The 27834-nt window shown below is 59.1% G+C and overlaps 2 protein-coding genes across 3 annotated transcripts; one reads left to right on the forward strand and one right to left on the reverse strand.

Moving 5' to 3' along the window:
- Positions 1-1523: 1523 nt before the first annotated feature.
- On the reverse strand, positions 1524-5975 carry FGF22 (fibroblast growth factor 22). The gene is made up of 4 exons (XM_068919535.1): positions 5714-5975; positions 2133-2236; positions 1697-1904; positions 1524-1580 (listed from the first exon to the last, which is right to left on the reverse strand). Exons 1-3 carry the CDS (start codon positions 5973-5975, stop codon positions 1710-1712), a joined length of 561 nt encoding a protein of 186 aa, XP_068775636.1. The 3' UTR covers positions 1524-1580; positions 1697-1709.
- A 1726-nt stretch (positions 5976-7701) lies between these two features.
- POLRMT (RNA polymerase mitochondrial) lies at positions 7702-27544 on the forward strand. 2 transcript variants are annotated; one of them, XM_068919504.1, is made up of 21 exons: positions 7702-7816; positions 8813-8908; positions 9605-10278; positions 10773-10903; positions 13894-14080; positions 14564-14713; positions 14888-15049; positions 15386-15556; positions 16325-16564; positions 16717-17496; positions 18056-18178; positions 20244-20366; positions 21319-21498; positions 22327-22413; positions 22740-22853; positions 23616-23665; positions 23975-24073; positions 24410-24482; positions 24995-25077; positions 25660-25739; positions 26616-27544. In XM_068919504.1, exons 1-21 carry the CDS (start codon positions 7759-7761, stop codon positions 26663-26665), a joined length of 3711 nt encoding a protein of 1236 aa, XP_068775605.1. In that variant the 5' UTR covers positions 7702-7758; the 3' UTR covers positions 26666-27544. The 2 variants fall into 2 exon arrangements, with proteins under 2 accessions (XP_068775605.1, XP_068775606.1); XM_068919505.1 differs by lacking the exon at positions 7702-7816 and adding an exon at positions 8612-8703.
- Positions 27545-27834: the final 290 nt, after the last annotated feature.

A 27834-nucleotide genomic window follows, 5' to 3' on the forward strand; every position in this document is an offset into this window, starting at 1 on the left:
GACATGTCCCCATAGGAGGGAAAAGGTGTCTTGTTTGGTGTTTCTTGAACCATTTCAGAATAGAGGAGAAGGTTGTTTGGAGAAGATGTCCCCAACTTTGATTGCAAGGAGCGATTTGCCAAAACCTGTCGGGGCCCACGGCAGCCTGAGCTGGCTGGGCTGAGCGCGGCCGGCCGTCCTGAGCAATTGTCCTGGAATGTTTTTCTCGGGTTGCTCCTGCCAGCTCAACCAGGGCACTTCGATGGCGCCTTTGATCTCGGTGGGCGGATGCTTCCAGGACGAGGGTTTATCTCAGGACTGGTATATCGGGGTTAATAGCTCATCCTGCGCTGGAGGCTGAGCCAGAAACTTCTGCCGCTGTGCTCTGGGCTTGGGAGGCAGGTAATAGCAGGAAGATCCCCACTTGGCCGCTGTGCACCCATCTGCCGGGCTGGGACGGGAGAAGGCTTTGCTGTTTAGTCGCTGAAACACAGACCTCCTCGGCGGGGTTTAGGTGCTTGGCTGTGCCGTCGGGTGTTCCCAGCTCTCCCGAGGCGCCGGGTGTGATCTGTTCAGCTGTGAAACGCGCAAAGCAAAGCACGAGCTAGTTTGGTGGCTCCTGCTGCTCCCGTCTAGCCGGGGGCTCCCGGACAGATGGGACGACAGTTAAGGCAGTGGCTGTTCCCTCTTGACACAGACTCGTCTTGGAGCTGGTTTGGTAAGAAATGGAACGAGTCTGGTGGTTTCTGCTCGGGCCATCGCTCATGTCTGACGTGACAAAGTGACCGAGCGGCGATGCCTCTCTGCAGCGGGGTGAGGAGGGCGTTCCAGGAACGTGCCCTGGCTGGGATGCTCAGGTGCCGGTGCTATTTCTGGCTGCGGTCCCCTCCAGGCAAGGTGTCTGCAGTCACTTACCTGTCGCCTTCAGGAGTGCCTGGCTCCCGCTCCACCGCTGTCAGGTTGGAGCTGATTTGGAGGGAGGTGAGGGGCTGGACCAAGCGTTGAACTGCACCGCTGCCGCCGTACGGCATGGCATGGCATGGCACGGCACAGTCATGCGTGCACTTCCACCCAGCCAGGTCCCGGGGACTTGGGGCTTTCCCTGCCTCCATCCTGCTCCCTCCTTGTGCCCCAGCAAAGCCAGTATGGTGTTTCCCGGGTGGGTGCGTCCCCCCCCGAGCAGGGGGACAGGCCGGGCTCCCCACCAGCAGCAGCAGGGCCGATGCCAGTGGCTGCAACAGCAACCCCAGGCGCATCACTCAACGCTGCGATCCTGGAGGAAGGGCTGGTGGCCGCCCGGACCAGCCCAAGCAAGACTCACTCCCCCTCCGGTACCGTGAACGTGGCTTTAATTTCCACAGGTGCTTGGACACAAGACAAACGCAGCCCTCCAGCCCATCCCGGCCCCGCAGTCCCTGTCGGCGTCGCCGTGTCCTGGCCCTCGCAGCCATGCCGTTAGCAGCGCGACAGCCGCGGGGCCGGGCGGAGGTGAGACGGCGGCAGGGGCAGCGCGCTGCCCAGCCTGCGTCCGGACGGCGGGGAGCGTCGTGTCCCGGCGGCGCCGTGGGTTGGGGCTGGCGCATTCGCCTCCCGCCTCCGTCCTTTTGGTCTCCGCCGTGCAGTTAAAACATAAAACAATAAATAGCAAAAAAATAGATATGTATATATACATAAAATAACCCTTTTTTCCTTTACCCCCCCCCCCATAAAGACAAACCCAGGAGCCGGGCTCAGGCGACGAGCAGGGGCAGGAAGTGAGTGGCGAGGTGCCGGCGCCGCGTCCGGCGCCCAGGCTGGGGCCGGCCCCGGCCGTTGAGCGAGAGGAACATGAGGCGGCCCCGGTGCCGCCAGCGCCGCGAGGCGTAGGTGTTGTAGCCGTTCTCCTCGATGCGCTCCTGGAAGGCGCAGCTGGGGCTGAACTCCTTCTGGCGGGAGAGGGAAGGGGGTGAGCGGGGGCCGCGCCGCCTGCCTGGGGGCTCCTGGGCTGGGGCAGGGCAGGACGCCTGGGCTCCTTGGCGCGAGGACGGGAACGGTCAGAGCGTGGGAAAGCAGCGGGCTGCTCCGGGGCTCTGGTCCCGGTTTATTTGGGCTCCTGGGCAAAGCCCGTGCTGTACCCCCCGCTCCAGTCCCCGGGGAGGCGGCGTTGGACCTACCGACCCGTAGAGCCTCCCCTGCTTGTTCATGGCCAGGTAGAAGCCGGTGTGCACCGCTCGGATGGCCACGACGCCGACGCGCACCGACCGGATCTCCACGATGCCTGCGGGCACAGGGAAGCGCCCTGAGCCGGGGACCGAGGCGCCCGCCGCAGCGCACCTTCGCCCCAACGCGGCCGGCGCGGGGACGCCGGCACCGCCGAGAGCTGCTGCCGAGGGCCGAGGCCGGCCGACCCCTGCCAGGATGCGAGAGCAGCCGGAGGGACGGCGAGGAGGGAACCTCTGCTCCTGGGAGGGTTCGATCTTCATTCGTCTCGGGCCCAGCCGCTGCCCAGGAGCAGGGCTGCGCTGGAGCGACGCCAAGGAAAATCCCCGCTGCTTGGAACAAATGGTCGGCCTTTGCCCTGTGCCGACCTCTGGTTTCGTCTCCCCTAATTGGCAGCTGTGTTTGTGTACTTGGCCAAAATGTGTTTGCAGCGCCCTGGGGACCCGACCCGGCTGTCAGCTCACCCATCCCTCAGGGGCTGCAGGGTCCCTGGGGCCTGAGTGAGTGCCGGGGCTGCCGCCGAGGCAGCCCAGGGGCTGGTCTGGCTGTTCCCCAAGCTGTCTCGCCTGGGAAGGGCAGGAGGGCTCGGCCGAGACCCTGCCCTGGCCTGCGAAAGAGGGGAGCTGCTCCAGGCGAGGAAACGTAGCGCTGCTGGGTGTCCTGGCAGGGGCGGCGGGTGCCCGCTGGCTGCAGTAGGTGGGTTTCCCAGGGTGCGTGCATGGAGGTGACTGTGCACATCTGGATGCCAGGGAGGTGGATGCACAGAGGTGATTGTGCACATCTGGGTGACAGTGGGTGGATATTGTGCACATCTGGATGACGGTGGACCCACGGGGGTGACTGTGCACATCTGGATGCCAGGGAGGTGGATGCAGAGGTGATTGTGCACATCTGGGTGACAGTGGGTGGATATTGTGCACATCTGGATGACGGTGGACCCACGGGGGTGATTGTGCACATCTGGATGACAGGGTGGATGCGCAGAGGTGAGCATGCACACCTGGGTGGAGGCCTGCAGGTGCAATGCAGCAGGGCGGGTGCTGCCTGCGTGCGTGCCCGTGCGGGTCACCCGCTCGGCGTGCGCACGGAGGGCGCGGGTGGGAGGCAGGGACCGTGGGGCAGCCCCGTGCAGCGCGAGGACAAACCCGGAGCCGTGGGCCGGAGGGGAGCTGCAGCCGCCTCTGGCTGCCTGCTTGGCCGGAGGTGCGCGTGTCTGGCCTGCAGATCTCCCATCAGAGCCGCTCATCAGAAAGGCATGTGGTCAGACCGGGCAGCTTTTACAATGGAAACACCCAGAGCGCCGTCAGAGACTCGCTGGATTCCAGCACCTCCTTGCTCCGGCCGGACCGTGCCGCTTGCCGGGGAGCCAGGAGCATCTGCCGGCCAGGCAGCCCGCTGGGCACGCGAGTGCGTCCCTGCTCGTGCCCCGGCGGCGCCCTGCCACTGCCCACTATCGCCGGAGACCTCTTCCCAACCGCGGTCTCCTCCTCCTGCTCAGCACCAGCACGAACGCGCCTGCCTGCTCCCGAGCTCGGGAGCTGCGTCAGCCCCGCTCGGGGCCGGGGCCGGGGCTCGGCGAGGAGCCGAGCGAGGGGGAGCAGCGGTGGGGGTGCCGGCTCTGGGGCTGCCGGGTGAGGGGCAGCTCCTCGCTCCAGCCTCGCCGGCCTCTGCCCTTGTTGGCACGGGCAGGGGGCTCGAGCCTGCGCTTCCCGGCAGCTCCGGCAGCCAGCGGGGTCTCAGGGGTCCCCGAGGGGGCCGGCGGTGCCGGAGGGAGAGCCGAGCCCGGGCGGGCAGGGGGGCGGCGGGGGCCGTGGCGGGCGCAGGGTGCAGGCGGCACGTGAGCAGGAGGGAAGGGGAGGTCTTGGGGTGCAGGGACGCTTCGGCTGGTTCACGGCCCGCGCAAAGCAGGGGGCAGAGCCGCTGCAGTGTCTTCCCTGAGGCCTTAAACCCCCGGCGTGCCAGCAAAAACCAAGCTCTTTGCTCCGCACGGGGCGCCCGCGTGGCCCGACCTGGCGTGCACCAGCCCGGTAAAGCCGTTAGCCGTTAGCGGCGCTGGGGAAGGGCTGAGCAAACGCCTGCAAATCCATCTCGGTTTATCACCGTCTGCAGCGGCTGCTATTAATAACAAAGGACTCCTGCTTTTCTAAAAATAACCCCTCGGCTGCTCCCAGCGCCCCGTCCAGCTCAGCCCTGCATGTCGTCTCCAGGCCCCAGCGAAGCGCAGCGGCCGCTTGGCTCGCAGGTGCCCGGGAGAGCGCCCGGCCGGCGCAGGGGCGGCAGCGGGGCCGGCGGGAGGCGCCGGGGCAGACGGAGCCCAGCCCGGAGTGGGTCGCCTGCGGCTGCCATCCCGCTGCCGTGCGGCGCTGCCAGAGCCCAGACGCCTCCGGCTCCGCGGCAGGATCCCAGCTGGGCCGGGCTCGGCTGCGTCGTCCGGCTGCCGGGCAGAGCCGGCTCCCTCGCCAGGGGCGCTTTCCTGCTTCTCCCGCTGTCGCCCGTCCCCGGGGCACGGATCGGGGGACGCTCAGCACCGGAGCTATCCCGCGCCGTCCTTCCCACCACAGCCCCGCCGCCTTCCCGGGCCCGGGGCCAGGCCCCAGCGGAAGGTCTAATCCTGCCGGCTGGTTCCCGAGGCTCCGGCGCATCGGCAGCCTGAGCAAGGCTGGGCTCCCACGGCGCTCGCCCTCTCCGTCTCCGCCGCCGGGACGCGCTGTCCGTGAACCCGCTCCGGCCCCGCTGCAGGAGCAGCCCGGGCAGAGGCGGCAGGGAGCACGTCCGCGCCGCAGGGACGGCACGGTGCCCCACGCCGGCGGCTGCCCGCGGCCCTGCCGATCCCACTCGGCCGTGTGACGGCACTGCTAGCGCCCCGCTCCGGGGGCCGGCGCCCGCTAGGCTGATCGGGGCTGGCGCCCGGCCTGGGAGGCTCCGGCCAGCTCGGGCCAGCGCCAGCACCGGCCACACGCTCAGATGTCCCTGGCGCAGTTAACCCTGACCACGCACCACCACGGGCTCTGCAGCCGGGAAGATGCTCCGCCACCGCCCGGCGGCTCGCAGCAGCCTCAGCTGACGCGTGGTGCTCCAGCCCGAAGCTCACCCCAGCCCTTCTCCCTCCTCCGCGGTTATCCCTCCTGACGCGTTTACAGGGAGCAGCCAGGTCCCCTCCCAGCCGTCTTCCATCAAGGTGACCCCAAAGGCTGCCCAGAGGGGCGAAGGACTCCCCCGCTCCCCCAGCCTCCAGGCGAGCTGGCGAGGCCGGGACAGCTCCCCCCTGGTGCCCGGTCCCTGCCCTGGCGCCCGGTGATGGGCTTTGGCTCTCAGCCCCAGCGCGGGCGGGGGCCCACGTCGCCCCCCTCCCGCCCCACGGGCCGCCCCCCCGCCGGCCGGTGAGCTGCCCCTCGGGCCCCTCCGAGCGCTGAGTGAGCCGGGGCCCCCGCATGCGCCCCGCGGCCCTGGCCCCGCCGTCGGGGCACGGCTGCTCCGCGCGGAGGGGGGCGGCCCGGGGACCCCCCGCCCCGGCCCCGGCCCCGGCCCCACTCACTGCCCGGCCGCTCCCTCCAGCGCGTCCCCTCCACGCCGCCGCTGCCGTCGATGCGCAGGAAGAAGCGGGTGGCGGAGAAGAGCCGCCGCCAGCGCACGTCGCCTTCCAGGTGGCTGTAGCTGCGCGGGGGCCGCCGGCCGCCCCATGCGGCGCTGCCCGCCGCCGGTCCCCATCCCGGTGCCGGTGCCGGTGCCGGCCCCGCCAGCACGGCGAGCGCCCCGGCGAGGCAGGCGGCCAGGGCGGCGGGGCGGCCGCGCCTCATGGCGGCGGGCGGCGGGCGGCGGGGCGCGGCGGGGCGCTCCGCGGCGGCGGGCGCCGGGCCATGGCCGCGGCGGCGGCGGCGGCGGCGGCGGCGGCGGCGGCGGCGGCGGCGGGACCCCGACGGCGCGGGCGGCCGAGAGGGGCGCGAGCCGCGGGGGCGGGGCGGGGCCGCGCCGGCCAATGGGGGGGGCGCGAGCCGGTGGGGGCGGGGCCTCCCATTCATAAATCGGCGCGTGGGAGCGCGGCGCTCCCGTGGATGTCTCGCTGCGTGCAAGAGCGGCAGCAGCGGCGCGCGCGCCCCGACGGGTCCCGGTCCCGGTCCCGGTCCCGGTCCCGGTGCACCTTCCCCGGCCTGGCCTGCCGGCAGCAAGGCCGTCGAAGCCCTCCCGTTGGGGGCTCTCACGGTCACGGAGCCGGTGTCTGCGGAGGGCCGGGTGCGGGGGCAAGTCCGCCGCGAAGGGGAGCGGGGCCGCGGCGGGCTGGGGGGCCTGGGGAGGTGGGCAGGGCCGCGGGCAGAGGCGGCTCTGCACGGGGGAGAGCCGGGGTCGCTGCGGCTGCGCGAGGGCTGGAGTGAAAGTCGCAGGGGTGTGTGTGCGTGCACACAGCAGGTTGGGCAGAGGCAGCTCCCTGCAGGCCCTGGCTTCTCACAGCATACACGGGCTTCTTCCCTCTTCCTGCTAGATTAAGTTGTTTAGTCTTGGCATGCCTCAGTTTCCCTGTCTGTGGAGAAGGATGGCAGCTCTGCGCCGGGCCGGGCAGAGGCTGCAGTTCAAGCAGGTCATGAGCTGATCGGACTGGCAGAGCCCAGGGCAGGGCCCGGCCCGGCCCAGCACGGCGGTGTGGGTGGGAGCTTCTGGAGATGCAGGAATCCAGGTCAGCATCTGGGTGCTTGAGGCACACCCGTGGGAAACCGCCCTCCTTGCCGGGCAAGGCAGGACGCGGGAGCCCTGCTCAGCCCCGTCTGCTGAAACGCTGCCAGGAGTGACCACAAGGCATGGGGCCCTGGTCTCCTCCAGGCGGCCTGTGCCCTCCCAGGCTCCGTGGAGCCGGGGCAGGCCAGGAGCCATCCAGCTGTGTGTTTACAAACGTGCCCTGTCCTGATTAGCGGAAGGGATGAAGGGAAACCAGCTCCACTATGAGCTGCCTGAACTGACCAGGTTTTTAACACCTTAATAGCAGCTTGTGAATCACAGCATCTCACTGTGTCCAGTCTAGGCCAGCCAGGCCCAGGGATCCGAAACGGCTGCACATGCGCACGCGCGTGCAAACCGCACTTTGTGAGTTTTCCTGACAAATGAGTGTATTTGACTGCTGGTCAAATGGCTTGAGTGACCGCAAGGCACCGGCCAGTGCAGGCCGCGCAGTAGTGCCTGACCGCTGTCGCACGCGCCAGGGTGCAGACGGGCACGCTCGCGTGCGCTCGGAGAGCAGCCGGCCGCACGCCACCGGCCGCGCCGGTCCGACCCCGCGGCGCAGCAGCGAGGTGCGTGGGCAGAGGCAGGGGCAGCGTTGGGGAGGGGGCGAGGGGCCGGCGGAGAGGGCCGGGCGGGCGGGAGGCAGAGCCGGAGGCGCCCGTCTGCCTCCCGCGCTCCGCCGCCGGGGCCGCCCCGTCCGCGGGGCCTCGCCGCCGCCGGCCGCCAGGGGGCGCGGCGCGCTCGGCCGCGCTGCACCGCGGGAGTTGTAGTCCGGCGCGGGGCCGACGGGAACTACCGCTCCCGGCGGGCAGCGCGCGGCGCCTGCGCAGTGGGGCGGCGCGGCGCAGCATGGCGGCGTAGCGCGGGGGCATGTCGCTGCTGCGGCTGCGGGCGGCGCTGCTGGGCCCGGCCCGGCTGCGGGGCGCCGGTGAGGGCCGCGGGCGGCGGCGGGGGGCGGCCGGGAGGCGGCGGGGCGACGAGGGACCCGGGGGGGGGGCAGAGCTGCGGCGTCCCTGGGGTCCTGCCCTCGGCCCAGGGGGCGGAGCCGGGGCTGTGGGGGTTCCTGGGCCCCACTGTGGGGACGGAGCCGGGGCTGTGGGGGTCCCTGGGGTCCTGACACCCCCATGGGGACGGAGCCGGGGCTGTGAGGGTCCCTGGGGTCCTGACACCACCACTATGGGGATGGAGCTGGGGGATATGGGGCCTCTGGGGTCGTGACCACCCCCAGGAGGACAGAGCAGAGGGATATGGCAGTCCTTGGGGTCCTGACCCTCTCTTTGGGACAGAGCTAGGGGCTATGGGTGTTCCAAATGTCCTGCCCACTCCACAATAGAGAGCTCAAGGTGGTGGGGGTCTCAGGCATCCTGACCCTGTCCCTCTGCCCCAAAGGGATCAGAGCTAGGGGGCTATGGAGGTTGCTGGGATCCTGTCCCTCCTTTCCTTTGCCTTGAGATAGACCTGGGGGCTGTGGCTGTTTCTGGGGTCCTGTCATTCTGTAGGGTTAGGGCTGGGGTACCGGGGTCCCTGGGGTTCTCTCCCCACTGTGGGAGTAGAGTCTGCATGCCATCAGAGTTTCTGGGGCTCTGTCACCCCATGGGGACAGATATGGGGTTCTGGTGGGTCCCTGGGGTCCTGTTTCCTCCAAGAAGTTAGAGCCAAGGGGTGAGGGAGCGTTCCTGTTGTTTGCTGGCACAGCACTGACACCCCCTCCCTTCTGTGGCAGAGCTGGTGAGGTTGCTGAGACCTAGCATGCGCACATGCGCATCTGAGAAGTGCCTCTTACTCTGTCCTCTTCGTGCCCTCCCTGCTGTTCAGGTGAGGCCAAGTAGCAGTGTAGGTACCCTGGGCAGGGCTGTGAGGCAGTGAGTGTTGTAACGAGCGCTGCCTCCTCTCACATCCTGGTCTTTGCATCTTTCCGCTGCAGGGATCCCATGGAGTGTTCTCAGGAACTACTCCTCTACCAGCACCAAGGAGAAGGCCAGGAGAAATGCCATCTGCGAGAGGACAGAGCTGCTGGAAGGTATGTAGGGAATGCCTGGGGGAGCTGTGGTGGTCCCCCTTGTTCAGTATCCTGGAGGCTTGCTAGAGTCTTCCCATTCTGTGTAGCCATAAAGAAACTGGGATTGGAGATACCTGTAGCCTGGACAAGGGTTTGGGGCTTCCCATGGATTTGCAGACAGACTCGTCATGTCCTGTCCCAAGGACCTGGAGGCCCACGGTGTTTACAAGGAGCATCGAGTTGTTGTACAAATGCAGGGTAGTTCTAAGGGACTATCAGAGAGTCCCTTCTGGGTACGAGGGCCCAGCAGATTGACCTCGAACCTGCTCTAACTTTGGGCCCTGTGTGCAGGTGAGCTCAGGGCACACGGTCCTTGGAGAGAGTCCCAAGGAAGTGGCCCGACGGCAGGTTAGATGAACATGAGCTGGTACTTTTCTTCCTTGCAGTGACATTGTTCAAGTGCCCTGGATACTGGGACAGGCCACAGCGTATAGATGGAGTCCAGAAAGGGAATGGTGAAAGCAGCTGATTGCCAAGAGCTGCTGGGAGGAGGGCTGATGAAGGAGGGAAGAAGTCCTTGTGTGGACTCTCTTTTTCTTACCCTTTTCCTAAAAATGTTCCTGGGCACTGTCAGAGGTGAGGTCCTGGGCTAGGACAAAATCTTCTGCTGTACCTTGCATCTCTTGATTTTTGTCCCTGCTCTGTGTTTTCTGGCAGTGTTGAAAGCTCGGGTGAAGCAGCTCCAAGCCAGTAATGTCCCAGAGGTGACAGTCAGCAAAGTGGAGCTGGCTCCACTGGGGAAGGACAAGTGCCAGGTTCCACTGCAGAGAGTGGCGGTTCCAAGTCCAGCAGAGGAGCAGTCTGCTCCCAAGAGAAAAGATGAGGGCCCGGCCCGGCCCAGCAACTGGGTCGAGAAGTTGAAGAAGGAGATGTATGTCAGGCAATTGAAGGTAGAGCGGAAGTTATCCATAGCTGCCTCCCAGCTGGCTCTGGAGGGACAGGCCAAGGCTAAAATGAAGAGCAAGACAAAGGCCAAAGCCAAATCCAAGAAGAGCTTGAAGAGCCTAAAGGCTACAGTGATGCCTACGTGGACCCAGAGCCCTGCTGGCCTCAGCCGTGCCTATGCCCACAAGCCCTGGTTGGCAGAAATGAAGGAGGGTACAAAGGAACAGAAGCCTCGGAAGGTGCCTCAGAAGGTGCTGGAGGACAAGGAGAGCAGCCAGTACAAGATCCTTCAGCAGACCATCCTGTCTAACCTTGAATGCTTCCAGTTCTTGCAGCAGCCAGAAGAGGCTGAGAGATTCCTTCTCTTGTATCACAGCTCCCCTGTGAAGAGAAGGCTTTTGAATGTTACTGCGTACAACATCGTGATGCGTAGCTGGGCAAAAAAGGTACAGGGCTGGAGGCCTGCTGCCCTTGTCTGGCTTGCTCTTGGCCCTGTGGCGCCAAGGCTTCTGGGTGGCAAAGGGCAAGTGGTGTGCTAGCTCAGGAGGAAGAGCTTGTAGAAACAGCGGTTGCAGTTCAGTCTGTGAATTTGTCACATCTGTCTTCAGTGACTGCTCTCAAGGAAGGCATGGCATTTGCCTCTGACAGGAGGTTTGTGGGTCTTGCTGGGTGAGTTTTTTGGGGCTATTTAATTAGCAATCTGATGCTGTCCAGACTAGGTAATGAAACGCACCAGCTGGAAATATCAGGTGGAGAGGGATGGAGCTGCTCCGAGACCACTGAATCGGGCCGCTGATCCCTGTGAAGTGACTTTGAGGGGAGGAAGGGGATGGGGTCAGGATAGATTTGTTTAAATCTGAAAAGGAAAAAAGAGGCGTGAAGTTATGATTTAGCACTGCTGGTGTCTGTTTCCATACGCTCTTTCCTTCCTTATCCTCAGGGCTGTTTGCACCGCATCAACCGGCTGTTTTCCATGCTGCAGTCCGTCGGCCTCAGGCCCAACCTGGACTCCTACGCAGCAGAGTTGGAGTGCATGAGCCGTGACGAGTCTTCCTCCAAAGTCATCCAAAGGTAACGCGCTTCCTCTGCCCCCAGGTGCCACAGTACCCCCTCTGTGTGCACATCTGGATCTTCTGACTCCCTTCTCGTGGCCAGATTTAGGAGTGGGTAGAGCTCTCCTAGTGGCCTGTGCTTACCACCTCCAGCCGCTAGGGGATGTGTCTGAGATCCTGCAGGGAAGGTAGATGTGGAAAGTGAGAGCAACTTTCCTTCTGGACAGAGCGGTATCTGCTAGACCCTTGGAGCTCACAGAGCAGCTCCCTGGGCTGGCATCAACCTCTCTCTAATCGGGTACCCCTTAGTTCTGTGCTCACCCTCCTAGGCATTTCTCTCCTGGTTGCCTCTCCTTACTGCCCGGTAGGAATAGTTCCTCTATTCATTTTTCCAGCACCTCCAAGTAGAATTTGCCCTTCCTGGTAGGCTGAGCCAGAAACAGATGTTTTTTGCAGGGTGCCGTTTCTCTGGAGGAATGTGATCAGGAGATTCAGATGGGCTTTTGGGGTCAGAATAAAAAAGTCAGACCCAAATTGAGAAGCTAAAGGGACCCTGCGAGATCTTGGCAGGTTGGATCTAGCTAGGGCAGTTCCTGGATCTGGTAGCACAGCCACCTCCCTTGGTAGAGGATGGGGAAAGCTAGTAACTCTGCCCAAACACCCTTGCGTGATTAAGGGATTTATTACTGGCTTTGTGTGTTCCTTGGCTGGCTGACAACTTCTAGATGCCTCTGAGTGAATGTCTTCCAGGTGAGCTGGTTTAAAGTGACTGGCGTTGGTTTTTCTGCCTGGGTGTGTGTGGGTCTTGCATCAATACAGCGATACACCTGTAGGACTGTCTATAAGCAGATGTTTGTAGCACACCTGCATGGACTTGTCAACCCCGAGCCTCACCAGGGTGTGTGTATGCGTATGTGTAACCACACCAAGTGTTTCTATTTGCTGGCATTGTATGTTTGTATATGTCCTCTCATTTCTCTTCCTCTTTTAAATGTGCTCTCTCAGTTTGCACAGTCAGTCAGAAGGTGGCAGTCTGCCCTTGGTGGCAGTGTTGCCTGAGCCTTTGACTGGAGCATGGGAGATTGGATTCTGTTTCTAGCTCTGCTCCGAGACTGCAGGGTCACTCTGAGGGAGTAAGGTGGGACTTGCTTGTTTTAACTGGGCTGCTGTGGGTTAGTTTTTGAGGAGAATGACTCTGCGGAGAGGTAGGGCTGCTCATCGCTGAAGCTCCTGCCTGCTCCCAAGTGTCCTGAATGCAACCATGTCTGGTAGTAGTGCAGCAACAGGATTCACAGCATTTTGCAGTTCTGGCCAAGGGCACTTCAACCCTTTCTCAAAGCTGCCAAGACCACCACCTTGCCAGTTTTGTTTTCTGAGTGTGATGGGTACCTGGGCTGGGGGCCTGGATTGCTGCCGTCACTGGGAGCTATCTGTTCTCCTTCCTCCAAGGTCGCCTGCCACATGGGGCCAGGCCAGCCGGCAGGTGGGGCTCTGAGCTTTTGTCATTGCTGTGCTCTGCTATGTCCCAGAGATCTTGACTCCAGCTTGGCTGAGGAAGGAGGCCGCAGTCCTGTGGCTTCTCCTCATACAGCCCATCTCTGTGGGGCTGGAGAGTGGGAGATCTCGGTGCAAACGAGTTTCTGGTCCCCAGGCAGTGATCAGGACTGCAAAGGCCTCTGGGGGTCCTGAAGCCTGGCAATTGCATGAAGAGGGCTTAGTGGCAGTTGCTGAGCACCATTCCTGGTGCTCAGGCAGTTCCTGCAGCAGCAGTTGTAGCTAATACTGTGGCCGGGCTCGACTGTTGCTTGTGATTTCCCTGTGTGCTAGCCTGAGCCGTGCTCCGCGTGCCCTTGGCTAACAGGCTCTGTGAATGAACTGTCGTTCTCTGCCCCTTTGCCAAGCTGTCACCAGCACCTTTGATTCCCTTTTGCCTGTTCAGGCTGGGGGGAGAGCAGGGCTGTATGAGGATGAAGGAGCCTTTATCTTTTTGCTCAATCTCACGAAGTCATTGGAGCTCAGCCTCCCCAGTGGAGTGTGAAGGTGAAAGCTGCCTGCTCAGCAGAGGTGCTGGCTGGGATGGAGTGGATAATCGACTGCTGTAACCTGAGGTGGGTGACCTTGTCCCAAGGACTGGCTGTGCTCTAGGAGGCAGCAGTCCCACCCCAGCAGCTCCTGCAGCCCAGACAGCATCTCCTGGCCTCTCCCTATGCGCAGAAGGCAGGGAGAGCTATGCGTGCTCCCAGAAGATAGCATCCTGCTGCCAGGCTGTTTGACAGTTGCATTGTTGGAGGACTGAGGATTCCACCTTCTGCTGGTTTTCTGTTTGCGTCCATTGCTACAGCGCTTTTCCCTCTCTCTGGGGCTGAGCACATATCAGCTAGGTCAGGCACAAGTTACCGCAAGGCTTGTGGCAATTGTTGTGCAAGGCATGCCTTTAGGAGTGTGCAGAAGGGAAGAGGCATCCCAAGACAGGTGCATGGGGCACATCCTGGTCCCAGGGGCTGCTGGACCCTTTTCATCTGAGTGTGAGAGAGCTGCATTCCCCTGCAGCTGCCCTTAGTGTGAAGGGTGGTACAGAGGAAAGTTGCTGGGGTCACCTGCCATGGCAAGACTCTAGCAGCACTCCTGGCTGCTATTATCGGGCTAGAGCCATGTATCGATTTCCTCTCCTGAGGTCAGAGCTTATTCTTGGTAGGTGTCAGTCCCTAAGCCTTGCTTTGGGAGAGGTTTTCCTTTTGTGGCTGCCAGGGATCTGGGTGGGGTGGCTCTGAGCCGTGTCTCACATCTGTCCAGTTGACACTGTTGAAGGGAAGGGTGAGGAAAGAGAAGTCTGATCCAGTCAAGGCTCTCCGAACCTCAAAAGGAGGCATCCCCAAGCTGTTTCCTCTTCTCCATGCTTAGCCTTCTGCTTAAAAGCTCTTTGTTCCCTGCTTCATTTGTGCTGACTTCTGTCCAACCCCACCACCCCCGTGAAACAGATTCAGTCCCGTCCTATCTGCCCTTCTTCAGATGTGTACAGCGTCTGAAGAATGATGGCTTCCATGTGGATGAGCTCTTCCATAAGTGCCTGTTTGAAGAAGATGAGAAGGAGAAGGTGCTGAGGGCCATCAGGATGATCCAGCCCAACTACCAGCTGCCCCCTCCACCCAATCCCGAGACCTGCAAGTCTGCTCTGCTCCGGGACTTCTACTCCAGAGTAAGCTACGGAGCTCAGGGATGTCTCTCTGCAGAGCGGGGAGGTGTTGGAGCTGGGCAAATGGTGTTCACAGGTGTCCTCAGGATGCGTTCTGGTCCAGCCCAGGTCTGTAACACAGGAGGATCTTTATAGTCTGATCTCTGCTCAGCAGCCCGTGCAGTCACCCATCGGGCAGCTCCTTCTCGCCTAGCAAGTAAGTATCCTTAGTGAGAGCCTTACAAAGCAGCAGATGAGCCAAGGGCTGGCAGGGAGGCCTGGAGATGAACTTCCTACACCGGAGGGGGGTGCTTGAGAATGGCACAGGAACAAGACAGTGTCTGGAGAGGTCTTCTACTCCAGACTGCCTGGGGTTCTCCAGCCAGAGTCTTTAGACCTCTGGGCTCAAAGGTGCCTTCAGCAGGGACTCATGCAGGGAAGCTGGGAGAACAAGCACATCTTCTCTTCCTCTGGCCTTTGGCTCTTATTGCCTCACTCTTGTTACAGGAGAAGACAGTATCGTACCCCAAGCTGGATTTCTCTGCGCAAGAGTTGCGGGAGCGCTTCCAGCAGCAGCTGGAGATGGAGCTGAACAACACCATAACCATTGAATCAGTGGAGGCAACCAAACCTCTGACCCCACAAGCCATTAAAGCGGTACATCTCAGGGAGTCTGAGGCAGCATGTCTGGAGGGAAGGAGGGAAATTCAAGCTTCAGTGCTGGCAGGATGTGTGGGAGATATGTAAGGGTCAGTGGCCTAAAGAGGGGTCAGGTCTCTGATGACATGCTCTTGCCACAGCATTACTGCTTTACTTCCCTTTCCTGTGTAGCGTAAACTGCTGGCCACCCTTCGTTCCCAGTGGCACAACTCCATCCTCCAGGCCCTGCAGAAGTCGAAGCACAGCATGTCCAAGGTCAACATGTCAGGGTACAACCTCTACCCTTACCTGTGCCTGCTGCCTGACGAGGAGTATGTGGGCATCATGCTGCAGGTAGGACCCTGCCCTGCCCCCATGGAGCCACAGGCTTGCCAAACCACTACAACAGTACCATGAAGCACCAATGTCTCATTTGGGCCAGCAAAATCAAAACATGAGCCTCAAAGTTTGCCCAGGTTATTGGGTCCAAGCCCGGTTTGCTCCCTCTGCTGCATAGCCAGAGAAGCCCCTGCTCTGTCCTGGGCTTGTTTAATTCCTCATCATCTGCTCAGCATCATGGGAATCGGCACCCTCTTCTGCTCCCCATACATGGACTTTCACTCCTGCTTTGCTTCTCTGCTCTGTCTTTCTGCTCCTCCTCAAGTTCCTCTTTGCTTTCCCCTTTCTCAGGTCCTCAACACCCTCTCCCCACAAGGAGAATCCCTGGCTATCTTGGCCAAGGAATTAGGCTCAAAAATCTACAACAGATACGTTACTCAAAGGAAGCTGCGTAGCCGCCAGTTAGAGAAGGTCCAGGAGGTCTATGAGGACTACATCCACCTGCTGGCCAAAGATAGCCAGGTAAGTAGGCCTGGGGGAGGGGGGTGATGCCGGGGCCTGTGGGAGGGAGAGCGGCAGAGCGGAGACTGGGCAAGGCAGAGTTTGCCTGTCCACCTCCTTGCAAGCACAGGGGCCAGATTCTGAGAACCTGTTGCTGCAGAGGCTGTGAGAACCAATAAGGCCCTGTCTAGCACACTGTGGGCCCCCTGCCTCGTGGTGCCAGGCAGCTCAGTTGTGGCACAGCAGTGGTATTTCTGAGCTTGAAGGTGTTACATCAGCAGAGCTGGAAGCCAGGCTTCCTGCACAGGAGATCTCTGGGGCTTGTGGAGGGTGAGCTTTGCAGGGCAGGGTGGGGGGTTCTTGACAAAGCTGGAGAGGAAAGCGGAAAGGGACTAGGGCCACAGATCTGTGTAGCGAGAGGGTCAGATGAGCAGGTCATTGGCAGAACTCTGTGTGTGTAGCACAGCAGGGGGAGGCAGATCTGCAGTTTGGAAAGGAGGGTCAGGGTGGTGTGGGCGCAGAGTGGAGGCATGTAGCTGGAGGAAGGGTTTTGCAAGCCAGGAAACTGGCACCGCAGCAGAAGCAGCTTCTCAGTGTTGGGCTTCCCCCAGCCGCTGTAAGCAGTGCTTACAATATCCCTGTCAGGGGGGAACTTGCAGGGACACAGAGACAGGAGGAGCCTTCTTCGAGCCAGCTTCCAGGTACATAGATCCCATCCAGTGAACCTTCTGGGAGCAGCTTGGCTGGCCCCCTCTGACTGATTCCATTTTCTCTCCTCCCATCTCCCAGCCTGATGAGTACTTGCCACGGGAATACTGGGAGAAGTTGGTGGCAGAAGCAGGCTTTGGGCCTTCCCTGAACTTGAAGGACTGCAGCTGGCCGTACATGCTCCTCTTGCGCTTGGGCATGCACTTGCTGGAGCTCCTCGTGCAGGCCGTCAAGGTGCCCAGGAACATCCTCAATACTCGCTTGGAGTCCAAACTTATCCCTGTCCTCTACCATGTCTACTCCTTCCGCAACAGCTGGCAGGTGAGCCAGGAGCACCTGGTTCTGTGCAGACAGTGTCATTACTTAACATGATTGTTATGTAATCACTGATTAAGCACATGCTCTTCCAAACTCTACCCCCAGCTAGTACTGCTCTACTGCTGACTTTCAACTCTCTAATTCTCCCCCACCAGGTTGGGCTGATAAAGCCGCACCCAATCTTCTCCCAGATTGTGTCAGATGCTGCTGAGACCATGCTAACCTTCAACTCCTTTGTCATACCCATGCTGTGCCCCCCAGTACCCTGGACTTCCCCTCACTTTGGTGCCTTTGTACTGAATGACACCAAGCTGATGCGCTACGTAGATGGGGCTATCCAGCACCAGCTACTCCTGGAACAATGTCCTCAGGTGAACCTCCACCCCGTACTGGATGCCTTGAATCAGCTGGGTAACTGCGCTTGGAAGATTAACCAGCCAGTGCTGGATATCATCATCTCCATCTTCAATGACAAAGGCAATGAGAAGCTGGATATCCCACCGCCCATCTCTGAGGCCCCCAGGCCTCCTGTTGCTCCCAGCAATTCCTCTGCCTGGAACAAGTCCCAGAAGCATGAGTTGTTGCTGTGCAAGAAGAAGACAGCTGAAATGCACAGCTTGCGCATGGATGCACTCTATAAGCTCTCCATAGCCAACTACGTCAGGGACAAGGTGTTTTGGTTCCCCCACAACATGGACTTCCGGGGCAGGACTTACCCTTGCCCACCTTATTTCAACCACCTTGGTAACGATGTCACCCGGGCCATCCTGCTCTTCGCAGAGGGAAGGCCACTAGGACCCAAAGGCCTTGACTGGTTGAAGATCCACCTCATTAACCTCACAGGGCTGAAGAAGAAGAATGCCTTGCAAGAGCGGCTGGAATATGCCAATGAAATCATGGAGGAGATTCTGGATTCAGCTGACCACCCGCTCACGGTGTGTGGGGAACTGTCGGCAGGGCTGTACTTGCTCTTGGGGTGAGGTGGCAGGACCCTAAAGCACAGGGAATAGATTGGGCTCAGAGAGCCTGCAGCTAGCCATAGGCAAGCTGGGGAGGGGGTTCCCCTTCAGTGACTGAACTGAAAAGCGGGAAAGTTGATCCGTTGTTTGAATCCAAATGGGAATTGTTCCAAATGCTCTAAGGGAAGAACATATTATATCTTTAATTTCAGGGGAGATTTAAACATTCCTTTTATTTAGCATAGCTTCTAGAAAGTAAAATGAAGTGGAAATGAGATCAATTTTGAAACAAAGCCATTCTGAAAGATAGCATTTTGAGCAGAAAAAGTGAGACACATTGTTGCAGAGTTTCCTAAATAACACATTTCTATCTGAAAACATGGTCATGAAATGTTAGGGAAATTGAGGCACAGTGAGAGGAGGTGCCTTGCCCAGCATCTCCCTAGAGCCCAGAGGCATGACTTCCCCCACCTTTGGCTTGGAGTACTGTAAGAGCACTGCCTCCTCCTACCAACTTGTGCTTTGTTGTTCCTAGGGCAGGAAGTGGTGGATGAAGACGGATGAACCCTGGCAAGCCTTGGCATGCTGTATGGAAATCGCCAAGGCTTCGAGGTCCCCAGATCCAGCAGCCTATGTCTCTCACTTCCCTGTTCACCAGGTGGGAGCCTGTCAGATCTGAATAGCCTCTATGATTTGGCTACGGGGAGGAAAGCGAGGAGAGCAGAAAACTCAGGACAGTGCACAGATTCAGGTCTCAAATACTGTATTTACTATGTAATGCAGCCAGGCTTTCTTCAGAATGGAGCGTAGCCTACAGGCATCTGGGTTTGAGAACAATACAGTTAAGTGCTGTTTTGCTTGCACGTGACTGGAACAGAGCCACTATCAGCTGGCTCCAGGGTGAGGGCCTGTGAAGTCTTACCTTCTCGAACCGCAGGAATGGGACTGGAAGCCAGCCTGGCCCAGGCTGGATGGGATGTGGCATGGTGCAGAGCAGCACCTGCTTGCTCCAAAGTGCTCAGGGTTGTGTGCCCTGTCGTGCCCTCTGCAAAGGGCACGCTTCAGTCAGCTGTACCAGGGGCCTGTTTGGAGGTCTTTGCACCTTTCCTGTTCTGAGGACTGGATCTGAGTAGCTCTGCAGGAGCAAAGGGTGGAAGGTCTAGGTATGTGAGGAAGGGCCTGGGGACAGAGATCAACTGTGTCCCCTGCATTCGGTGACGTAGGTCTCATTCACCATGTGCCCGATCCCCAGTCAGCCCCAGACGTGTCCACACTCTGAGCTGGGCGTGCTCCGTCACTCAGGTCCTTCCCAGCCGGAGAAGGGAGTCCAGGCAGCAGGTCAGCTGCTGCCATTAGCTCTCAGCCCTTTCTCCTTGCTATGTCCCAACAGCTCTGCAGCTCTCTGTACAGCTACTGGCCAGCCAGCCAGCCAGCCATTTATCTGCACTGATAAATCCCCTTGCTTCACAGGAGACAGTGATTAATTGTTTTCCTGGTGAGAGTGGTTTGCTCATTTATCTCATTAGAAGATCAGATGGCCCTAATGAAGTGTGTGTGGGAGAATGGGGGTATATCTGCCAGTAGCAATGGTCTGGAATATGTATGAGACCATCTAAACTGAAGGGCTCTGGTGGTATTGTTATGACAACAAAAGATCAAGAGTGCAGTTGGGGGTATGCAGAGGGTGCAGTTAATAAAATTCAAGCAAGGACCTTCTCTGGAGGGCACAGGAGTCGCTCTCCACCTGAGTCATCAGGGCTCGATTAATAGAGGCAGCTCTTCTGCAGTGACAGGGCTGCTGAAGCCCTGTGAATTCTCGGTTCTCCAACTTGCTGCACTGCAGGGTGTAGGGAGGGAGGGGGAAGAGGAGAGGTGGACCAATCCTTTCAGCAGCTGCAGGCTGCCTTTGAACATGTAAAGCCCAAGCACAGGAGGAGCAGGGGACAGTCCAAGGCAGCAGTAGATTTTTCTGTGAGAAGTGTTTCTGCTGGTGCTATTCAGGGAGCAGCAGGACCTTCTCACACCATTGTTCAGGTCCTGCCTGTCTCATCCAGGCTGATCTTGGTCCCAGAAGGGCAGTCAGGCCAGCTGTGTGTGTGTCTCTAACTGCAGCTTTGGGAAAGGTTGGGTCGGGAGCTGAGTTGCTTTTCTATTAGAAAGATGTTTTCGTTGGCCACAGAGCAGAAGCAGCACAGCTAGAGCTTTGGAGTTAGCTGTGGGTTTGCTGAATGATCTTTGGCTTGTTCCTGTCTCTTCTTATCTCTAATCCTCCTCCTGGGTTTACTAAGATCTATTTTGAGTGCAAGCTCTTGGAGCTTCTCTTAGCATTCCAGACGAATTTGTCATTTTCCAGATTTTCTAGTTTTGGTGTCTCCACAGAGCTGTAATGTCCTCGAAGACTCGGGGTGGGGGAGGAAGAAGGGGGGAAGGCAGTATGATTTGAGGGGTTGGTTTATTTGTCTTTTAAACCTCAGAGACAGCAGTGGGTTAGTGATGAGACCCCCAGAGAGGGAAACTGGCTAGAAGGGAAGTAGAAACTGATGTGGGCCTGACTACTGCTGGGAGATCAACCACGGACCTATCTAAAGGGAAAGGAAATAACAATAACCCTTCTGACCCAGTTGTTTCTGTGTTGGTCACGAGACCAACATTGAGGGCAGACGAGCAGGGCTCCATCCATATGTTAACATCTCCTTTCCGTCCCACTCTCTCCCCACTTGCAGGACGGCTCTTGCAATGGTCTGCAGCACTATGCAGCTCTTGGCCGAGACCTTATTGGTGCCATCTCTGTCAATCTGATGCCCTGTGATGTTCCCCAGGATGTTTACAGTGCGGTGGCCCAGCAGGTAAGGTACAGTGGGGTCCCAGGAAAGGACCTCTTGGACCTGCCCCTCCCTCTTTGCAAGGCGTAGCACAGGGCCACTCCAGCTCTCAAGGAGAAAGATCAGGATAAGCCCAGTGTACAGTCGGCTCGGGAAGCTTCAGCTGATTAGAGGCAGAGAGTGTGTCTCCCTCCCTGAGGGGGAATCACTGCCCCAGCTGCAGTGGATATCTGGCTAGAGATCTGTTCCAGCTGAGGACAGGGGTAGCTATGAGCCACAGGGATTTCTGTACCCCTCCCCCCTTCTGAATTAAATCTGGGAGAAGGAGGGTAGAGAGATGGAGGAGAGCAGAGAATGTTCCTTGTCTCTTGATAACACCTGGCTGGCCCACAGGTTATGGGATTTCCTTCATTTGAGCTGTGTGTGGAGAAGGGGGGAGGGATTCAGCCCTTGGCACTGATGCCAAGGCTGCACTTTTCTTGGCAAGATGTGTAGTATGAAATCAGCCTGCTGGGAAGTGTACTGAGACTTACCAGACTCGCTCCACTGGCATTAAACCCCTGGATCTCACTTCTAGATCTCACCGTGTTGTATAGAGGCAGCAGTGTACCAGAGGGCAGGAGGGGGCACACAGAGGGTGCATTTGTTCAGAGTTGCGATCAGGGTGGCAGAAGCAGGAGGAGAACCTGGCTCCTGAGCCACAGTCCTAGTGCCATGTCCTTGTAATGCCTGTCACCACCTAGCTGCCAAATGACACAGGGCTCTGCTGAGGCAGCAGTGGAAAGCTCTGGTCGCCCTGCTTGCGTGGTCCTCTGTGAAAGCCAAACACAAACAGCAGAGGATCTCTGTTAGGCAGGGCTGGTGAAGATGGGCTACAGGATTTGTGGTGGGAGTTCAGGCCAGGCAGTGTGCTGCTGAGGGGGGGGTCTCCCCCGGCTCACAGTGGAACTGACCTGCTGGGTGCTCTCCTCCTCAGGTGGAGGAGTTTCGGAAAAAGGATGCCCAGCAGGGAGTGAAGATTGCCCAGGTGCTGCAAGGCTTCATCAGCCGCAAGGTGGTGAAGCAGACAGTGATGACTGTGGTGTACGGTGTCACACGCTACGGTGGGCGGCTGCAGATGGAGAAGCGTCTCAAGGAGATCGATGACTTCCCTGAGGTAGCATGCCTGCCTTGGTGTCCCTCCTTGGCACCAGGTCCCCCTCGGCAGGTTTTGCACTGCCCCTGCCAGGAGTGGCACCTGGATTGCCTTTCTTATGGGTTTCCCTCCTGCTTGCTCTCTCCTTACCCTCTGAATCGCAGCTAGCAGAGGGATAAGCACCCCCATGCCTGTGCTGGGCTTTGTGCAGTGTGGTGGAAGGGCTCTGTGGGGGGAGCTGTCAGCTGGCACATGGGGGTGGGGAGGGATGTGGGGGTTCTTCAGGTAGGGCCGTTCCTCATCTTTCCTGTGCCCGAACTGGAGGCATGACAGCCTCAGCTGGTGTTTTGGATACAGAACAAGGTTTGTGACTGTGCTGTTCCCTCTGGAAGTGGCCCCCTCACGCATGTGCTTGTCCCTAGCAGACCTCTTGGAGGCTTGGCCATCTTGATGCATTTCTTGCACTGTGACCCCATCCTGAAACAGTCCTTGCCAAGTAGATGATTTGCTGTGGCAGGCTGGTGCTGGGAGCGTTTCTGTCTGTGTCGTGTTCCTGGGGGCAGATGAGGCAGCGAGAGCCTCCTGGTCATCCAGGGGCAGTACACAGAGCTCAGCCTGCCATCAGACAAGGAGCCGTGTGAAGTGCTGATCTCCACCTCCCTCCATCAGTGCACAACCCCCAGGCCTCTGCAGTCTTCACACAGTCTGTGGTGGAGGCAACTTTGAGGTGCTTTGAGTGGCCTGTGGAGTGGAGATATGCTCTCTTAGCTTACCCCAGCTCCCATCACTTTGCTTTGCATTTTTTGCGACCACTTTGCCAGCCTCTCGCTCTGCCTCTTGTCTGTGCAGGAGTACTTGTGGGAAGCATCTCACTACCTCGTAAAGCAGGTTTTCAACGGCATCAAAGAGATGTTCTCAGCAACTCGAGATATCCAGGTAAGGTGCCTGCTGCCTCTCTTATCTCTCTTCCCCCCCCCCCCCTTTTCTTCTTCCTTGGCCCCCCTCCATAGACCAGGAAAGTGAGATGCTCCATGGGGAGAGATGATTCTTCTGTGTCCTGGCCCAGAGAGACTCCTCCTGCCCCAGCCCAGAGGATGTGGGGGTTGTTCCTAGTGCAGGGCCAAGCTCCCCTATAAGTGCGGTCTACGGCAGGAGGTCAGACTCACATGTGCTGGGAGGGAGTGGGGGTATGCCCAGCTGCTCATGCTAACTCCAGCCACTTTCCTCCCCTCTCCCTACTTTCCTCCTCCCCTCTGCCTAAGAACTGGCTGACGGAGAGCGCCAAGCTCATTGCCCAGTCAGGACGGACAGTGGAGTGGGTCACCCCGCTGGGTCTCCCTGTCGTGCAGCCCTACTATCGAGCCAGGTCAACTGTGGTGAGTATCTGCTGTGCAGGACTGAGTTGTCCATCTATTCCTTCCTCTGCTATGTTGAGGAGAGAGAGGGCAGCAGGGCCCCAAGGCAGCAAGCTGTTGGGGCAGGAGGTTGGTATCACCTGCAGGTGAGCCTGGAGAGCCTGAAGGATTTGTGTATGCAGTCACACATCCTCCAGCCTCATCACTCCCTGCAGAGACTGGAGCGTGTGGGCGGGTTGATGAGGAATCTCTGCTGTTCCCCATCCCCACTCACTCAGCTGGGGTGCAGGCCTGTTCCCCTTACCAAGAAGCCTTCCTCGGGGCTGGTGTGATTCAGTCTTGCTGCTCTCACATCCCACGCGCTGCTGAACTGACTCAGTTCTCCTTGGCCTGCCTTGTCCTCACAGCTACTCTCCAGTGGCCTCCTGTCTGCTGCGTAGGGGGGGAGCAGGCAGGTGCCTTTCACCTGCAGGAGCCCTTTTCTTAGTCTTCATAGGGGAACAAGGTGTGAATCAGCACGTCACTGTGAAGGGGTGAAGGATGTGCCAGCATCCTCAGGAGGGGAGGCAGGCGAGATGCCAATGGGGAGTGACAGCTGCCATGGGAACCGGGATGCTCTGGACAAATCCCCTTCCAGACCGTGCACTGCAGCCAGGGAACCTCTGCAGAGCAGAGTAGTGCGTTGGCACAATCGCCTCTCCAAAAGTCCGTGGCAACGTTGAGTGCCTTATGTTGTCTGGGCAGTGCTGCGTAACAGTCAATCCACTTTCTCTCTCCCTGTAGCTGAACTGCAGTATGCAGAACTTGAGTGTGAAAAACTCCAACAGCAACCAGTAAGTATTAACTCATGATCTTCACTGAGCCCCTTCTGTCCCCACTCTGTTCTTTGGAGATGAATGTCTCCAAATGTCCTGCCGATGTGTGGTGAAACTCCTGGCATCCCACTGAGCTGTGAAAAGCCAGCTGTAGGAGAGGAGCCCTGTGCTTCTTCAGCAAGGCCTTGTGGCCCTTCAGGGCTGCCTTCACGACCCCCAGATCTTGGTCGGCACTGCCTTTATGCATGGCACCACTTTTGTCCTGGCCCCCTCGTCTTTGGCCTGGGAAGGGCCCCAGCTCTTCCTGTGTCCTGCTCTGTGCTGCAGGAAGCCTGATACAGTGAAGCAGAAAAATGCCTTTCCGCCTAACTTCATCCACTCCCTGGACTCCACCCACATGATGCTTACAGCTCTGCACTGCCTCAGGTAGGAAGCAGGGGTAGCCTGGGCTCTTGCTTGGCCTCAGAGACTCAGGTCTCTGCTGAGAGAGCATCACCAGGGACATGGGAAAAGAGATTTCCCTGGCGGATGGGTGGTTGGGGTTTCTGGCAGAGAATTGTTGAGAGGAGGTAGCAGGACAGGGATAGGGAGCCTTTGGGGGTTAGCTGTCTCTCTCGGAAGATCCTCAGCCCCTGTCCAGGGAGTCCCCACCTTGGGTAGCCCTCGCTAATACAGCAGCAAGAGGGTCTTTTGCGGGTAGGGGACATTAGAGAGAGACGAGGCTCTCAGCACTGCTTCATGGCACCTTCTGCTGCCTCCCAGGCGGGGTCTGACCTTTGTCTCGGTCCACGATTGCTATTGGACTCATGCGCTCACCGTGGATGTCATGAACCAGGTAAAAGTGTCCTCCCGAGCCCCTTGTGAGCAGAGAGCTTGCTGATCCGTCCTCTGGGCACTTACCAGCCCTTGCATCCCCTGGGCTTTGCTGCATTTCCTGGCTTGTTCACCAGGGTGAATGTGGGGTGCTTGTTGGTGGTTGCAGCTGATTTCCTGGTGCCACAGGCTCATCTCCTCCCATCCTTCAAGGAAGGGGTGGGGGAGAATCTGTGCATGTAAATCAGTGCTGAATGCCCTGGCACATAGCAGTCAGTGCCTCTCTCCTGCCTTAGGCTCTTTCCCCAGGCTGCAAGGGCCTGTTGTACAACAGATGGATAAATGGGGGTCGGCCTCTGCTTCCCCCCTCCCCAGGCTGATTCCCTTCACCCTTGTCTGGCAGCCCCCCTTCCCATTTTTGCCCGCTGCTTTCCCTGCCCCTCGCCTCTGACCTGTCTTGGGTGAGAACAGCACTGAGGGGAAGGAGGGCAAAACACCTGTTAAACTGCGACTCACCGTTGCTCCCTGGATCAGATCTGTCGGCAGCAATTTGTGGCTCTGCACAGCGAGAAGATCCTGCAGGATCTGTCTGAGTTCATGCTGAAGAAGTACTGCAGGTATTCCTTGCTTGTTTGCCGATCCCCTCACCCCACTTCTCCTTCCTGTCCACACTGATTTCCTCTCCTGGGAGTTGCTGTGCTGGAGTCCAGCTGCTCATGGGTTAGGTCATCTGCCTAGAGATTGCCCTCAAGGGAAATTCTGCTTCCTTCTTGACTGATGCCCAAATCACGTTAGACCTCAGTATGAAAACAAGGTATCTCAATCCCTTTGCTGCAGAACTGAAGTAGGACTCAGTGCTTGAATCCCTTTATGGGCCTGGAGTGGGCCATGATTTCTGTGCCTTGGTTTCCCCACTGCAAATGAGGCAGGAAGGGGTGGTGAAGACGCAAACTGGGTTGGAGGCCTTTGGTAACCACGGCAAAGCTCAGACAATCCCGAAGTGGCCTGAATCCTGGGAAGGGCCTGTAGGTGCCTCAACACCTGCTTAGGGCAGTTGTGGCAGGGCATGGGCTCCTTCTGCCGCAAGGTGCGTAGCATGCTTTGGAAGAGCTGCAGCCTGTCGTCAGGGTCCTGTGCTGGGGAACAGAGGAGGATGCACTTGCTGCTAGGGTTCCCCTGCTGACTCACTTTTCTTCTAGTTCATCCAGCCCGGGAAGGGAGACTAAAGCCCTTTGGCAGAAGAAACTGATGGAGCAGCTGTCAAATGTCCCTAAGACAGGTAGGAGCAAAGGATAGGAACTGTAAAGCTCAGGAGTGGTTTGGAAATGAGGGGGATGAGATGGGGAATGGCCCTCAAAACCCCTGAGCTAATGGGGTCTCTGAAGCTGGAGATATTGAGCCTTCAGTCAGCAATGCTGAAGGTGTCCCCTAAGATCAGATTTTTCTGCTTGCCTTGGGCTGCACAGCGTGGAAGCAGGGCCTGAAGACATTCCCCTGCAGCCTCCCTGGGAACTGGCCCTGCCTTTCCCTGGAGTTTAGCCCCTGGGATTCTCCCTCTAAGCTGACCTGGCTGGTGCTGTCCCCCATCTTGTTGCTCTTCTCTCATCTGTTCCTGACAGCGAGGCATTTGCCTGGAGATGCGAGTGAGGCACAGAGCATGGTAATTGCCAGGATCTGGATGGTATACATGCAATGGGATTAAGGCAATTAGTTTAACTCCTGCTAATCCCTAAGCCATGCCTCAGCCAGACCATCTGGCTAAACTTTGTTCTGTCTTTGCAAACCATAACAGGCAAGCGCCCTGGCCCATGCTGTTAAACAGCTGCCGTGGTCTGCCCGAGGTGGCTGTGATCCAGTGGCAGTGTTGCTTCTTACAGTGAGGCCGTGAACTTCCCTCTTCCTTCCCTTCCTTGCTGCTGTTATGCTCTTCTGTTCTGCTCTTCCAACCATTGTCCTGGAGTAAATTTGGAGAGATATCAGTCGCTGGAAGAGCTCTGTGCTCCATTGCTGTCTGGACTCACACCACCGCAGGGGCTGAGCTGAAGTACAGTTTTCTGTAGGCAGCTAAAGCAGGGCTTGGGGGAGAGTCTCTCCCCATTTACCCCGTCTCTGACCTTGCTCTCCCCCAACCTCTCTTCTCCTATGCTTCCCCAAGGTGAGTTCAACCTGAGGAAGGTGATGGAATCCACCTATTTCTTCAGCTGAGACCCTGGCAACCAGCTGCCCTGGACTAGCTGTGGACTGTTGGCCGCTTCTGAGGCTGCGGTAGGAACTGGCCTCTCTATCCTGCGTCTCACGTGGGAAAAGGGGTATGGCAGCCAGGCCAGCAAGAGCCATCCATCCAGCTCAGATGCTGGGGCAAACTGGGACTCCTGGAGGAGTACAGGAACAGCCAAGAGGGACCAGGGGGGAGAGGGGGCCTGAGCTGTTGCATCTGTCATTATTGCCTGCATCCCTGGCAGGGGAGAGGGTACAATGTCCTGCTGCTGTCTGGGGACTGGTGGTGCTCGCCAGCCCTGGGGAGGGCTGTGTCTCCCTGGTTTGGAGTCAAAGGGCTGATGGATAGACAGTGTTGGCTTTCCTCCATCCTCCTCCCAGCACTGCCAGGCTTCGCAAGAGCTGTCCCTGCCACTGCTGCGACCTCCGGCCCTAGCCTGGCTCACCCCTGTCCTGTGTCCTTGCCATCCCCTCTCCTCTTCACCACCGGGCCTCAGACCTCCTGGAGCGTTAGGCCACTTTGCTGCCCTTCTGAGCGGAGGGGGCTGAAGCCGGCTGGCGCACGTGCCTCCTGCTTTTCCTAGCACTGCTCTCAGCTGGGCCTGGGGCTCGCTCTCCTTTGCTCCAGTCCTGCCTGTTGCTGAGGCCTGCGGTGATGGGTGGGTGCTGGACACGGGTCCTCGTGTGCCCCGGTCTGGCTGTTGAGCGCTAGCACACCTCCCAGTAGTCTCTGCTGCTCCTGGCTGTCGTTCAGCCTCCTCATTTCCAGGGATCTGTTTAAATTCTGCTGGCTGGATCTCAGGCAGGGAAAACTATTAACACTGGGGCAGAAGTGTACAATGCTGTAAATAAAATGTTTTTTTTTTTGAAATACCACGAGGGAATTGCATTCCTCTCAGCATCTTTGCCAGAAGCCTCAGGGGGGGCTGAGGCTTTCTGCCAATGGTACCTGGGCACTGGGGGGAGATAGGCCTGCTGCTCCCTGCACCCAGACAAGCAAGAGTCCAAAAAAGCGACAATGAGCACAGGGCTCTCAGAGTGGCTGGTTGTGGCCACTTGGCCATTGCATTTTTTTTGGGTGAGGAGCCTCCTGTCTCACTGACTGTGGCCTTCCAGCCCTCAGCTTCTCCATGGGGCTGGGCTGTTGTGACCCTGCT

This window comes from Struthio camelus, chromosome 26 (genome assembly GCF_040807025.1).
Source record: "Struthio camelus isolate bStrCam1 chromosome 26, bStrCam1.hap1, whole genome shotgun sequence".
NCBI classification, from domain to species: domain Eukaryota; kingdom Metazoa; phylum Chordata; class Aves; order Struthioniformes; family Struthionidae; genus Struthio; species Struthio camelus.